The sequence below is a fragment of the Macaca nemestrina genome, chromosome 10 (genome assembly GCF_043159975.1).
Source record: "Macaca nemestrina isolate mMacNem1 chromosome 10, mMacNem.hap1, whole genome shotgun sequence".
NCBI lineage: Eukaryota > Metazoa > Chordata > Mammalia > Primates > Cercopithecidae > Macaca > Macaca nemestrina.
The window spans coordinates 19,907,453-19,922,178 of NC_092134.1; the positions used below are offsets into that span (position 1 = coordinate 19,907,453).

The 14,726-nt window shown below is 50.6% G+C and overlaps 1 protein-coding gene across 1 annotated transcript in view; it reads left to right on the forward strand.

Moving 5' to 3' along the window:
• The first annotated feature begins 219 nt into the window (after positions 1-219).
• The window catches only part of LOC105493373 (solute carrier family 8 member B1), a 38,535-nt gene continuing 24,028 nt past the window's right edge, over positions 220-14,726 (forward strand). The window contains exons 1-4 of the mRNA XM_071071024.1: positions 220-908; positions 2,400-2,637; positions 14,290-14,442; positions 14,530-14,582. Coding sequence (XP_070927125.1) covers positions 2,482-2,637; positions 14,290-14,442; positions 14,530-14,582 — 362 coding nt within the window. The 5' untranslated portion in view covers positions 220-908; positions 2,400-2,481. The remainder of the gene's footprint in view (positions 909-2,399; positions 2,638-14,289; positions 14,443-14,529; positions 14,583-14,726) is intronic.

The window sequence follows — 14,726 nt, forward strand, 5'->3', positions numbered from 1 at the left end:
TTCCTGCAGTCCTTACCCATTGGCTTGTATCTCAGTTTCAAAGCGGAGGGAGAGGACGGTGGAGAGTGGGAAGACCCTGGGAAGCTCCCCGGGAGCTGTACCTTTAAGGGTAGGGGCGGGGCGAGTCTTCTGGGGCGTGTCCCGAGGGGCGTGTCCCGAGGGCGTGGCCGGGACCGGGGCAGGGCGAGCCGGGGCGGGCCCGGACGGGAAGAGTAGGAGCCCGTACGCTGCAGCAGGCGGGGCGCCCGGACTGGAGACTTCGCTGGCGGAAGGTCGGGCCGGCGGCCAGGGACCTGGAAGGCTACGAGGACCTGCGACGTCGAGGTTCGGAGTTTGCGGGTCCCAGGCCCGGCCCGAGTAAGAAAAAACCGCCTCCCCGCAAGGCCGGAGGACCCGGGCGCCCCGAATTCGACTTCTCAACCTCCGTCCGGATCGGGAAACGGAGCACGGAGATGTTCCTGAGGTCTCTTCCCTGGAAAGCGCAGCCCCGATTTCCGGCCCCAGACCCTTAGCAGGTCGGCGACCATCCGAGCGCTAGACATAGGCCCACGTGTACAGAGGGCGCTCAGTAAATGCTCACTAGTGAATCAGTAAAATAAATCGGTGGCAAAGAGAGACGAGACGCATGCTGATCTTCAGGTGTTGGGGACACCAGGGAGGCGAACATTTATTGAGCTCTTATTATATACCCCGTCGGCCAGCATTTGTGTCCATTTTACAGATGAGGAATAAGAGGCTCAGAGAGGTGAAGTGACTTCCTTAAGGCCACACAGATAGTAAGTGGCCGAGACGAATTTGAAACCAGCGGTGCCCTGTTTCAACTTGGTGCCAAATAGAGTAACTCGGACTCCACTTGGAGGGGTTCAGGAGAACCACAGAAGAGGAAGGGCCGTGTCTTCCGTGGACAGGTAAGGAACCATGGCTGGGACAGGGGCCTTTCTGATCTCTCTTCCCCTCCCTACCTCCTCTCCCTCCCCTCAGGCTGCCAGTACATTGAGAAACACCTGTGCAGACTTAAAGAAAAAAACCGTTTTATGGGGTTTGGTTTCCTGATTGCAAAAATAAGACATACTCACCGTAGAACACATGAAAAAGCCAAAACAGGAAATTTAGTTTGCTGAGGACTTTTGTTTTTCCAGTTTAATTCCTTTGAAATAAATTGAAGCCATTTTGGCCCTAGGCTTGAGGGAAGAGGCACATGGTGGTGACCAGCCCAGCCCCACTGCTAACCAGCTGTCTCTGAGCAACTCACTTCCCTCTTGCCCTTAAGTTCCCTGTCGGAGGGGCTGTGGGCTCTGTGACCCTCTTGCTGTGTGACCTTCGGCGGGTTACAGAATTCCTCTCCTGGGCATGGTGGCTCACACCTGTATTCCCAGCACTTTGAGAGGTCGAGGCCGGCAGATCACTTGAAGCTTGGAGTTCGAGACCAGCCTGGCCAACATGGTGAAACCCCGTCTCCATTAAAAATACAAAAATTAGCTGGGCATGGTGGTGTGTGCCTGTAATCCCAGCTACTCAGGAGGCTGAGGCAGGAGAATCACTTGCACCCGGGAGGCATTGGTTGCAGTGAGCTGAGATTGTGCCACTGCACTCCAGCTTGGGTGACAGAGCAAGGCTCCATCTGAAAAAACAAAAAAACAAAACAAAACAAACAAAACTCCTCTGAGCCCCTGTCCCTGTTGTGCAGGGTGCGGGGGCGACATTTCCAGACTTGTTCTGAGGACTGGATGAGGGAGGCGTGGTGCAGGGAGGAAACAAGCCTGGCTTCACCTCTCTGTGCCTCAGTTAGTTCATCTGTGAAATGGAATGGCAATGCTACCCCCTCTCGGCATGTTATGAGGATAGAATGAGGTCATCCATGTAAAGCTTGGCCCTTGTAAGACACAGAACAACAGCATTGCTTAGTGGGCTCCATAAAATGTCGTGGGCAAGCCTCTCTAGGTCTCAAACTGGTGGCCTAGAGGCCACGTCCACCCCTAGAAGTAGAGTTTTGTTTTGTTTTGTTTTGTTTTGTTTTGAGGGCTTCTGCAATCCCGCCCACTGCCCATTTCCCACATGTATGTCACCCAGCTGGCCCCCGAAGCCTGAGACTCTGAATCTCGGTTCAAGTCCCTAGTCCCTTGCAGCCCTGACATTCTGGCCTCAGGCTGGGGGTCAGGTGGGACAGGGTAGGTTTTCATGGGGGCTCAGGAAGAAGGGCGTATCTGATCTGCACACTGAATGGGCAGGGCCTTGGGTCCCTCCAGTGAAACTATGCAGAACACGGTTTCTCCATCAGCTTTCCTTCGCTGCTGGGAGGCAGGAAGGCAGTTCCTTAACTGAGAAAGTCTTCCGGCCCCTTTTGCTGGGTCCATGGGTTTTCAGTGACGTTGTCCCCCCTTCTCACTCCCACCTTGCAGGCCACCGGAGCCGCCAGCTGTTTGGAACTGAGCCACTGCAGAAAGGGAAGTGGAGAGTGAGGGCCAGGCCCCGTGAGGGCGGATGGCCAGCAGATGGCTGGATCTGCGCTGGGCACTGAGTGTGCTTTGTGTGCTGCTAATGGCGGAGACAGTGTCTGGGGCTAGGGACTCGTCTACAGGGGTTCACATTAGCCCCCAATTTCCAGCTTCAGGTGTGAACCAGACCCCCGTGGTAGACGTGAGTATCCCGATAGGAACCTGGGGTTGGATGGGGCTGTGTTCCTCCAATCGATAAATATCTGTTGAGCATCTGCTATGTGCCAGGCACTGACCACAGCCTGGGATATACCAGGGAACAACATAGACAAAACTCACTACTCTCAAGGAGCTGACAGTCTCCTGAATAGACAGATCAAGAAGTAAATGTATACACTTTGGGAGGCTGAGGCAGGCGGATCACTTGAGGCCAGGAGTTCGAGACCAGCCTGGCTATCGTGTCAAAACCCCGTATCTCCTAAAAATACAAAAACTAGCCGAGCGTGGTGGCGGACGCCTGTAATCCTCAGAACCCTGAGGCAGGAGAATTGCTTGAACCCGTGAGGTGGATGTTGCAGTGAGCCAGGATTGTGCCACTGCACTCCAGCCTGGGCGGCAAAGCAAGACTCTGTCTCAACAACAAAAAAAGAGAAGTAAGCATATACATTTCAGGTGGTGATGTGCTAAGTGCCCCGCACACAATTGCTGAAGTGGTACGGGGGACGGCGTGAGCATTTCCAAATATTTCAGACTGAGCGGTCACAGATGGCTTCTGTGAGGAGCTGATCTTTGAGGCAAGCCACTGAATGGAGAGAGGAAACCACCTACATAGACACCCCAGGGAAGAGCATTCTGGGCAAAGGGAACAGCAAGTACAAAGATTCTGGAGCAGGAACAAGCTTAGTGTGTTCCCGGAACAGCAGGGAGGCTAGAATGGATGGAACAGAGCAAGTGAGGAGAAGAATGTTAAGAGAGGAGGATGGAGAGGTAATGGCGGGCAGATTACAAAAGGCCTTACAGGCTGCGGCTAGGAGGTGAGAATTGTTTTGCAGTAGTGGGGAGCCAATGGAAGATTTTAAGCAGAGGGTACCAAAATCTGTGTTAGTCAGAGTTCTCTAGCGGGACAGAACTAATAGCATAGATGTATATATAAAGGGGAGTTTTTTAAGGAGTATTGACTCACATGATCACAGATGAGGTCCCACAATAGGTCATCTGCAAGCTGAAGAGCGAGGAAGTCAGTCTGAATCCCAAAACCTCAAAAGTAGGGAAACCGACAGTGCAGCCTTTAGTCTGTGACTGAAGGTCCAAGAGTCCCAAAGTTGAAGAACTTGGAGTCTGATGTTTGAGGGCAGGAAGCATCCAGCACGGGAGAAAGATGCAGGCCGGAAGACCAAGCCAGTCTAGTCTCTCCACATTCTTCTGCCTGCTTTTATTCTGGCTGCGCTGGTGGCTGATTAGATTGTACCCACCCAGATTAAGGGTGGGTCTGCCTTTCCCAGTCCACTGACTCAAATTTTTTTTTTTTGAGAACAGTCTCCATACCCAGGCTGGAGGCAAAGGCTAGCGATCTCAGCTCACTGCAACTTCTGCCTTCCGGGTTCAAGCAATTCTCATGCACAGCCACCCGAGTAGTTGGGATTACAGGCGCACACCACCACACCTGGCTAATTTTTTTGTACTTTTAGTAGAACCAGGATTTCACCATGTTGGCCAGGCTGGTATTGAACTGCCAGCCTCTCTCTTTCTCCCAGTGGTGGGAGAAAAGAGCAGTCGTGGGTGGCTCCAGGTTTCTGGCCTGATCGGCTGAGGGTCTGCTGGTGCTGTGATTTGGATGGGGAGCACTGAGGGAGGATCAGTGATGACGCTGGAGTTAGAGGCAAGAGGCCTTCCTCCCAGACCAGGGAGGGCACAGCCCATTGAGACGGGCTACAGAAAACTTACATCTTTCCGCTCTGATGTCTGTAAGGGGAGAAGAGGAGGTCACAGCGGATCTGGAGTGAAGGAACAAAAGCAGGGGACTGCTCAAGATGACCCCCTGGAGTCCCCTGTAACTGCCAGGGGCTGGAGTTCTCGCCATTTCTTCAGCAGGAATCCCAGACTCAAACTGATGGGCTCAACGCCCACAGCAACTTTATGAGGCTGCAAAGTGCCTTCAAGTCCACCCTCTGAAGCAGGCAACAGGCAATTAAGCCCATTTTACAGATGGGAAAGTGGTTTGTGGTTACTGTGGTTGTAAAATTGAGTACCCCCTCTTGGAGCGTGCTCCTTGGGGGCAGGAAAACTGGGAGATCATACCAGATCATTGTGCCAGATAATCTCTCCAAGTTATTGAGCACTTACGTCAGCCCTGTGCTCACAAGTCCCCCCCCCAAACCCCGTGAAGTGGGAGTGATGATCTCTGTGCTATAGATGAAGGCTCCAAGGTTCAGGGAGGTGAAGGTGGCCAGGAGGAAAGTGGCGGAGCCAGGTTGAGAACTCTTGGCTGCTTCATGCTAAATCCGTCCCCTTCCCCTCTAGTCCACCGCCTCCCAGGACAGATGGGGCAGCTGCGTTTCTGGAAGTCCCCACCATCCAGGGAGCCTGCAGGCTGGGAAAGGCCCTTCCAGCCCCTGACTTTAGGTCCTTTTCAAGTAGTCATTATGCAACAGATATTTATTGAGCACCTACTGTGTGCCAGGGCCTGTGCCACGTGCTGAGGGGATAGCAGGAAGCAGAGAGACCTGGTCCCTGCCCCCCTGGAGCTTATACTCTAGTGGGGTCATGGGTGAGAAGCAAGTTGACAAATCATTCCACAGGGTGAGGGGGAGGGGGACGCTGCTCTGCTTAGGCTATCATGGAAGGCCTCCCTGAGGACAGGACATTTTGACCGAGACCTGAATGGCTTATGAAGATCCAGGGGAAGTGAGGGAACAGTAGATGCAAAGGCCCTGGGGCAGGAGCAGAATGACAGATTTTGCAGAGTGGCTGGAACAGTGAACAAGGGAGAAGGAAGACCAGGCAGGAGAGAACAGGGGCCAGATCATACAGGGCCCTGGGAACCACTGCAGACTTGGCTGTCAGTGAGAGGAAGGTGGGAGCCATGGGAGGCTTTAGAGCACAGGAGGATGTAATCTAACATAAATTTTTATAAGAATTCTAAGGCATTGAGTCTGTTACCCTTTCCTGTCCAGCCTGACCCCTGTGTGCACCTCTCTGGGTTTCCTGGGACTGAGTGAGTGACGCAGGAAAGAGGGTGGGAAGAACTGGAAGGAAGTGAAGTCACCCCCTCTTCCCCACACGCAGAGCAATCCCACCTTACTCTGTCTCTCTTGAGCAGAGAGCTGGGGAGGGGTCCTGAGGGACCTGGGGGAGGGCTGTGCAGCTCGGGGAGGGCGGAGTGAGACAGACTGCACAATAATGTGATTTGGGAGGCCAGATTTCAGGGAGCCGCCTTGCTGACTCACTCTGCCGTCAGCGAGATGGGGTGACACCCCACGTCCTCCCTGGCTGACCCCGAGGACAGGGAGGAGGGAGGGGAGGAAGATAGTGAGAGGACAGGAAATGGAGGCTGCCTCTGCCCAGTTGGGCAGTTTCCTTAGGAGCTGTAGCAGGTAACTTTTAGCAGGTGGAGCTGAGTTTGGAGCCACTTCTCAGTGGTGGGCTGTGTGCTCCTGGGCAAGCCACTTTGCCTCTCTGTGCCTCAGTTTTCTCATCTGTGAAGTGGAAACAATTGTGCCAACCTCCTGGGTCTCTGATGAAGACTGAATGAGTGACATGATTCCCAGCACAGTGTGCAGCACAACTGTTAGGAGGGCCTACTCTGCCAGGCACTGTGTGAGACTTTGGTGGGAGGGACAGATATTAAACAAGTCTATGATCCTGCCCGGGTGCGGTGGCTCACACTTGTAATCCCAGCACTTTGGGAGACCGAGGCACGTGGATCACTTCAGGCCAGGAGTTCAAGACCAGCCTGGCCAAAATAGCAAAGCCATCTCTACTAAAATACAAAAATTACCTGGGCATGGTGGTGGGTACCTGTAATCCCAGCTACTCGGGAGGCTGAGGTAGGAGAATCTCTTGAACCCATGAGGTAGAGGTTGCAGTGAGCTGAGATCACACCACTGCCCTCCTGCCTGGGTGATGGAGTGAGACTCCATCTCAAAAAAGGAAAAAAAATAAAAAGTAACTGGGAGGGCCAGCTAGGCTGGGAGTAGTCAGGGAGGGCTTCCTGCAAGAAGTATCCTGGGAACCAAGAATTGGATGGTGAACGTGGATTAACTAGAGCAAAAGGAGTCGTGGCACCAGGCAGAAGGAACAGCATGTACAAACGCTGGACCAATGCCAGGAGGGTCTGGGCATTCCAGGACCTGACAGCTGACCAGATGAGCTTTACTGGAGACTGACAAGGACAGAACACAGGGACCAAAAACAGGCAAAGGAGTGCTCTTCAGCAGCTGGAGGAGGGAGCACTTTAGAAAGAGCCCCTCTGGTAAGATTGGGGATAGGAGACCAAATGACAACCTCTGCAGTTGTTCTTCGTGGTGGTGGAGATGGAAGGAAGGGATGAATTCAAGCATTGTTTAAGAGATAAAAATGGCCGGGCGCAGTGGCTCAAGCCTGTAATCCCAGCACTTTGGGAGGCCGAGACGGGCAGATCACGAGGTCAGGAGATTGAGACCATCCTGGCTAACACGGTGAAACCCCGTCTCTACTAAAAAAAAATACAAAAAACTAGCCGGGCGAGGTGGTGGGCGCCTGTAGTCCCAGCTACTCGGGAGGCTGAGGCAGGAGAATGGCGTAAACCCGGGAGGCGGAGCTTGCAGTGAGCTGAGATCCGGCCACTGCACTCCAGCCTGGGCGACAGAGCGAGACTCCGTCTCAAAAAAAAAAAAAAAAAAGGAGATAAAAATTTCTGGGCAGGCTTGGTGGCCCATCCCTGTAACACCAGCATGTTGGAAGGCCAAGGCGGGAAGATCACTTGAGCCCAGGAGCTTGAGACTAGCCTGGCCAACATGGTGAGACCCCTTCTCAACAAAAAATTTAAAAATTAGCCTTGTGTGATGCACACCTGTGGTGCCAGCTACTCAGGAGGCTGAGGTAGGAGACTGCTTGAGCCTGGGTGGTTGAGGCTGGAGTGAGCTGTGGTCACGCCACTGCACTCCAACCTGGGTGACATAGACAGAACCTGTCTCAAAAATAAATAAATAATTAATTAATTAAAACTTAGACTTAGATGATGATAATGCAACCTTTTTTTTTTTTTTTTTTTTTTTTTGGAGACATAGTTTCCCTCTTGTTGCCCAGGCTGGAGTGCAATGGTGCAATCTCAGCTCACTGCAACCTCCACCTCCCAGGTTCAAGCGATTCTCCTGCCTCAGCTTCCCAAGTAGCTGGGATTACAGGTGCCCGCCACCACACCCCCCTTTTTGTATTTTTAGTAGAGACAGGGTTTCACCATGTTGGTCAGGGTGGTCTCGAACTCCTGACCTCAGGTGATCTACCTGCCTCTGCCTCCCAAAGTGCTGGGATTATAGGTGTGACCCACCACGCCCAGCCTATTTTTTTTTTTTTTTCTTTTTTTGAGACAGAGTCTCACTCTGTTGCCCAGCCTGGAGTGCAGTGGTGTGATCTTTGCTCACTGCAACCTCCACCTCCCAGGTTCAAGCGATTCTCCTGCCTCTGCTTCCCAAGTAGCTGCGATTACAGGCGCCCACCACAATGCCCGGCTTTTTGTATTTTTAGTAGAGACAGGGTTTTACCATGTTGATCAGGCTGGTCTCAAACTCCTGACCTCAGGTGATCTACCTGCCTTCGCCTTCCAAAGTGCTGGGATTACAGGTGTGACCCACCGTGCCCAGCCTATTTTTTTTTTCTTTTTTTTGAGAAAGAGTCTCACTCTGTTGCCCAGCCTGGAGTGCAATGGTGTGATCTCGGCTCACTGCAACCTCCTCCTCCTGGGTTCAGGTGATTCTCCAGCCTCAGCCTCCTGAGTAGCTGGGAACACAGGCGCACGCCACCACGCCCGGCTAATTTTTACATTTTTAGTGGAGATGGAGTTTCACCATGTTGGCCAGGCTGGTCTCAAACTCATGGCCTCAAGCACTGGGATTACAGATGTGAGCCACTATGCCTGGCCTCCATGTCCTTATCCCTTTCTTATCTAGGCATGTGGGTGTTATTGCCCCCATTGTTCAGAGGAGAAAACTGAGCTTAATTTACTTGCCCAAGATCACTCACCTCGAAGGATGCAAATTAGAATTTCAACCAGGCAGTTTCATGAGAGAGGAGGCTCCGTAGGGGGAGCTGTACTGCCTCCCAATATGATTATTATTGTTCTTCCCAGAGGAGGAAATGGCAGCCCGCCTGCTTCCCTGGCCCCCATCTACTGTCCTCCCTCCTTGTGCTGGGCAGGACCCTCTTTATCAGAAACCCCTTGGGTGACTTTATCTCCCTGGGAAATTCCTGGGCCCCAGCAAAGCCACAAGCCCAGGCTTAGGGCAAGACTGAAACCCTCCGGCCAGCAGTATGGAAGGAGCCCAGCTGACTTTTGCTTTTGGGTGGGAGCTGGGGATGGGATAAGGGAATCTCAGGACAGGAACTTGAGACTTGCTTCTGCATTTTTTGGTGGGAATAGTTGATGGAGATTCCCAAGCCTGGGTTGGGATGTGCACACCGTCACTCCGGCCTGGGGCACAGACTTGTTCTGTAAGAAGCCAGATAGTAGGGCCGAGTGTGGGCTCACATTTGTAGCTCCAGCCACTTAAGAGGTTGAAGGCAGGGGAATTCCTTAAGCCCAAGAGTTTGAGGCTGCAGGGAGCTATAATCATGCTTCTGCACTCCAGCCTGGACAACAGTGAGACTTTGTCTGAAAAAACAAAAAAAAAAGAAAAAAAAGAGACCGGGCACAGTGAACACACCTATAATCCCAGCACTTTGGAAGGCTGAGGCTGGTGGATCACTTGAGGCCAGGAGTTTGAGAGTAGCCTGGCCAACATGGTGAAACCTCATCTCTTCTAAAAATAAAAAAATTAGTCAGGTGTGGTGGCACATATCTGTGATCCCAGCTCCTCCAGAGGCTGAGGCAGGATAATCATTTGAACCCAGGAGGCAGAGGTTGCAGTGAGCTGAGATCTGACCGCTGTACTTCAGCCTGGGCAACAGAGCAAGACTCCGTCAAAGAAAGAAAGAGAGAGAGAGAAAGAAAGAGAAAAAGGAAGGAAAGGAAGGAGAGAGAAAGAGAAAAGAAAAACACAGGAACTAGACAGTAAATATTTTCAGCTTTGTGGGCCGCATGGTTTCTACAACTACTCAGTGCTCTCGCAGTGCCCAGGCAGCCACAGATTGTACGTCAATGAATGGGTGTGGCTGTGCCCCAGTAAATATTTATGGACATGGAAATTTGGATTTTATATACTTTTACATGTCATGGAAAATTCTTCTTTTGACTTAATGTCTCCCAACCATTTAAAAATGTAAGAATCATTCTTGGCTTGCAGGCTGTGCATAAGCAGATGGCGGGCTGGATGTGGTCCAGGGGCCGACGTTTGCTGACCCTTGGCTTACCCATGTGTTAAAGGGGAATCATTCCATTTGCCTCACAGGAGTGTTGGAAAGACTACACGAAATCACTTAGTCATTCAAGCAGCCATTAACTCAAATGTATTAAGCCCCTACTATGGGCCAGTCTCAGGGCAAATACAAGAATGCAGACAAAAAAAATTCAGGCCAGGTTTGGTGGTTCATGCCTATAATCCCAGCACATTGGGAGGCTGAGGTGGGAGGATGGCTTGAGGCCAGGAGTTCGAGACCAGCCTAGGCAACGTAGAGACACCTCCATCTCTACAAAAAATATTAAAAAAAAAATTAACTGGGTGTGCTGGTGTATGTCTGTAGTCCCAGCTACTTGGGAGGCAAAGGCAGGAGGATCACATGTGCCCAGGAGTTCGAGGCTGAAGTGAGCCATGATTGCCCCACTGCACTCCAGCCTGAATGACAAAGCACCCTGTCTCTAAAATAATAAAAATCAGTAAACAAGGAAATGAACAAAATAAAGATTGTGTTAACTTCTGTGAGTGCAGAAAACTGGGTGTTAATAGTGCAGATGGGGTAATAGCTACTTTACATGGACAGTCTCTGAGGAGGGCAAATTTGAACACCTGTAATCTCATTTGATTCCTTTATCAATGGGGTTGGTATAATTAGTCCCATTTTACAAATGAGACTGAACCTCAAAGAGAGGAAGGGAATTGCTACAGACGGTGGAGCTGGTTGGGCGCGGAGGCTCACACCTGTAATCCCAGTACTTTGGGAGGCTGAGTTAGGTGGATCACTTGAGGTCACGAGTTCAAGACCAGCCTGGCCAACACAGTGAAACCCCATCCTTACCCAAAATGCAAAAATTAGCCAGGTGTGATGTTGCTTGCATGTAGTCCCAGGTACTCAGGTGGCTGAGGCAGGAGAATCACTTGAACCCATTAGGTGGAGGTTGCAGTGAGCCAAGATTGCACTACTGCACTCCAGCCTAGGCGACAGAGGGAGACTCTGTCTCAAAGGAGAAAAAGGGGCTGGGCATGGTGGCTCACACCTGTAATCCCAGCACTCTGGGAGGCCAAGGTGGGTAGATCACTTGAGATTAGAAGTTCGAGACCAGCCTGGCCAATGTGGTGAAACCCTATTTCTACTAAAAATACAAAAATTAGCCGGGCGTGTTGGTGGGCACCTGTAGTCCTAGCTACTTGGGAGACTGAGGCAGGAGAATCAATTGAACCCAAGAGGCAGAGGTTGCAGGTAGCCGAGATTGTGCCATTGGTGCCATTGCACTCCAGCCTGGGTGACAGAGCAAGAGTGGTTGAGTGGGTATTATGCTCAGGTTGTCCTGGTCTCAAAAATGGTTTTTTTTTTTTTGAGATGGAGCTTGCTCTGTCACTCAGGCTGGAGAGCAGTGGTGCCATCATAGCTCACTGCAGCCTCAACCTCCTGGACTCAAGCAATCCTCTCACCTCAGCCTCCGAAGTAGCTGGGACCACAGGCGTGTGCCACTATCCCTGGCTCATTTTTTAATTTTTTTGTAGCAATGGAGTCTTACTGTGTTACCCAAGTTGGTCTCAAACTCCTGGACTTAAGCGATCCTCCTGCCTCAGCCTCCCAAAGTGTTGGGATTACAGGTGTGAGCCAGTTTACCAGGCCATGGATTTTGTCTTCCCCACTGGCATGTGCTTTCTGAGGATGGGGCACTGTAGAAAGATTGAGGGGTTGGGGCAGGGCTGGGGGGTTTCAGTCTCTGCTTAGGGGATACTGTATGGTGGGCAGAGCTCTTAGCAAAAATTGGTGAGAAGGCCAGAGGCTCAGAGATAAGAAATCTCACTTCCAGTCTGGTGTTGGTGGGAGTTCAGAGAGGGCTTGTGGAGGAGGTGGAACTGTGGTTTGACAAAGCATTTAAAAAATTATAATGAAATACACACAACCTAAAATTTACTGTCTTAACTTTTTTTGTTTTGTTTTGTTTTGTTTTTTTGAGATGGGGTCTCACTTTGTCACCCAGGCTGGAGTGCCGTGGTATGATCTCGGCTCACTGCAACCTCCGCCTCCTGGGTTCAAGTGATTCTCCTGCCTCAGCCTCTGGAGTAGCTGGGACTACAGGTGCATGTCACCACACCCAGCTAAATTTTGTATTTTTAGTAGAGACGGGGTTTCCCCATGTTGACCAGGCTGGTCATGAATTCCTGACCTCAAGTGATCCACCTACCTCGGCCTCCCAACATGCTGGGATTACAGGCATGAGCCACCACACCTGGCCAGACTTGCAGTTAAACAATGACATTCCTATCACATTGATCTGAATAAGGCTGCTCATAGCCAGTGTTGGCACAGGCTTATGAGAATTGCTTTTCCCATTCCTGGTGGGAGTGTATATAGGTAGAGCTTGGCCAGGGCATTTTGGCAAAATCCAGCAATGTTCAAGATCCCCTGTCAGGATCTTGACCATTTCTTTTAGACTGTATTATTTTGTTGGGCTTTTGTTGACTTCCAGTTGCCAGTTTATTGTTCTAGAACCACTTATAAGTATAGTAGGCTAGAGGTGCTGGGGATCTAAAACCTCCATCTAGCAGTCCTCACCCAGTGGCTGATGGGAGTTGGTGTATAAATACCCCAGCTCCCTTGACTCCTGATTAAGCTCATGGTGGTGGTAACTGGCTCAACCTAGCCTTCATTGGCAGCTATCCCTTCTCTGTACCACTTCTTTTCTTCTATTTCTTTTATTTTTTTTATTTTGAGACAGGGTCTCACTCTGTCACCCAGGCTGGATTGCAGTGGCACAATCATAGCTCCCTGCAACCGCAACCTTCCAGGCTCAGGTGCTCCTCCTACCTCCTTCTCCTGAGTAGTTGGGACTACAGGTGTATGCCACCAAGCCCAGCTAATTTTTTTGTATTTCTTGTAGAGATGGGGTTTTGCCATGGCTGGTATCGAACTCCTGAGGTCAAGTGATCCTGCAGCCTTGGCCTCCCAAAATGCTGCAGTTATAGGCGTCAGCCACCACACCCGGGCCCGCTTCCCTTTCTCTATGTTTGTGTTCCTTAGCTCTCCCAAACATACTATGTCCCTCTCAATCTTTGTCTCTGAGTCAGCTTCTGGAGGAACCCAGATCAGGATACCCTCTGACTCAGCACTTTTACTTCTCAGATCCTCTCTGACAACATTTTTCTCACATGTACTCGGAGAATCATGTGTGAGGAAGTTCATTGGCTATATTGAAAAATTAGGCATCCCCAAATGCCCAGAAGGGAAATGTTTACCTCAGTGATGTATCATCCATAGTACAAAATACTCTGCTGCAGTGAAAGACTCTGCGGGGAGGCAGGGGAGAACAATGGGCTCCAGAGCCTCAAACTGCCTGGGTTCCAACCCTGACCCTCCCACTGAGTGCACACGGACATTGTCTCAGTCTCCTTTTCTGTTTAATGGGCATGATAATAGTTCCTTCCTCGCAGATTGTTGTGCAGAGTAATTGAGACACTTTTTTTTTTTTTTTTTTTTTTTTTTTGAGACAAGATCTCACTCTATTCCCCAGGCCAAATACGGTACTGCAGCCTCAACCTCCCGGGCTCAGGTGATCCTCCCACCTCAGTCTGCTGAGTAGCTGGGACTACAAGTGCACATTACCATGCCTAGCTAATTTTTTATTTATTTTTTTTTGCAGAGATGGGGTCTTGCTATGTTGCCCAGGCTGGTCTTGAAATCCTGGGCTCAAGCAATCCTCCCACCTCAACCTCCCAAAGCGCTGGGATTATAGGCATGAGCCACTGCCCTCAGTCATCACAGAATTATTGTACAGATTAATTGAGATACATTTTAAGCTCTTAGCACTATGCTTCACATATAGAAATCACTATAGTATGTTTCGAATTTTATTATGTGTACTAAGTTATATTAATATTTCATATATATGTAATAGTAAAAGCAAATTATAGAAACAAGAGATTTGGGATGGATCCATTTCTGTTAAACAAAACAAAGTATATAATAAGGTATATATACAAATGTAATTGATCTGAGAAATGTCTGTAAGGATGTGCTTCAAACTAATTATGGTGGGATCACTGGAGAGGGGGGATTACGGAGGGCAGGGATAAGAAAGCAGAATTTAGAAATCTTTATGTATTTAAAAAAAATGTATTCATGAATTACTTGTGTCAATTTCAAACAGACGTTTATTTTTTAAATTAAAAGTGCATACATACTTGGCACCCAGAGGGTATAGTGGCCTTGGAGACCAGGCTGAAGGGACGTTATGTTTAGCTGCTTAGGTGGGCCTAGTCCAGTCCTCAGGGAAGTCTCTGCCCCTGATGTCCCCCTCCCTGTCTTCCTGCAGTGTCGCAAGGTGTGTGGCCTGAATGTCTCTGACCGCTGTGACTTTATCCGGACCAACCCCGACTGCCACAGTGATGGGGGCTACGTGGACTACCTGGAAGGCATCTTCTGCCACTTCCCTCCCAACCTCCTCCCTTTGGCTGTCACCCTCTACGTGAGGTCCTGCCCCGGGGGTCTGGTGAGAGGGGCTGGTGTCCCCAGCTGGACTTGACTCTCTCCTCCCTGCCGGCTCCCCACCCAGGTTTCCTGGCTGCTCTACCTGTTTCTGATTCTGGGAGTCACCGCGGCCAAGTTGTAAGTTTGGCTCTGGGCTCCGGTCTGGCTTATCAATGGGAGGAGGGGTCCCAGGAGGCTGACATCCGCTCACCCTGGGTTTGGGGGAAGGATAGGGGTCTGGGGCCAGTCACTATGGAAATGTTTCCTGTCTGCTTTTTCTCC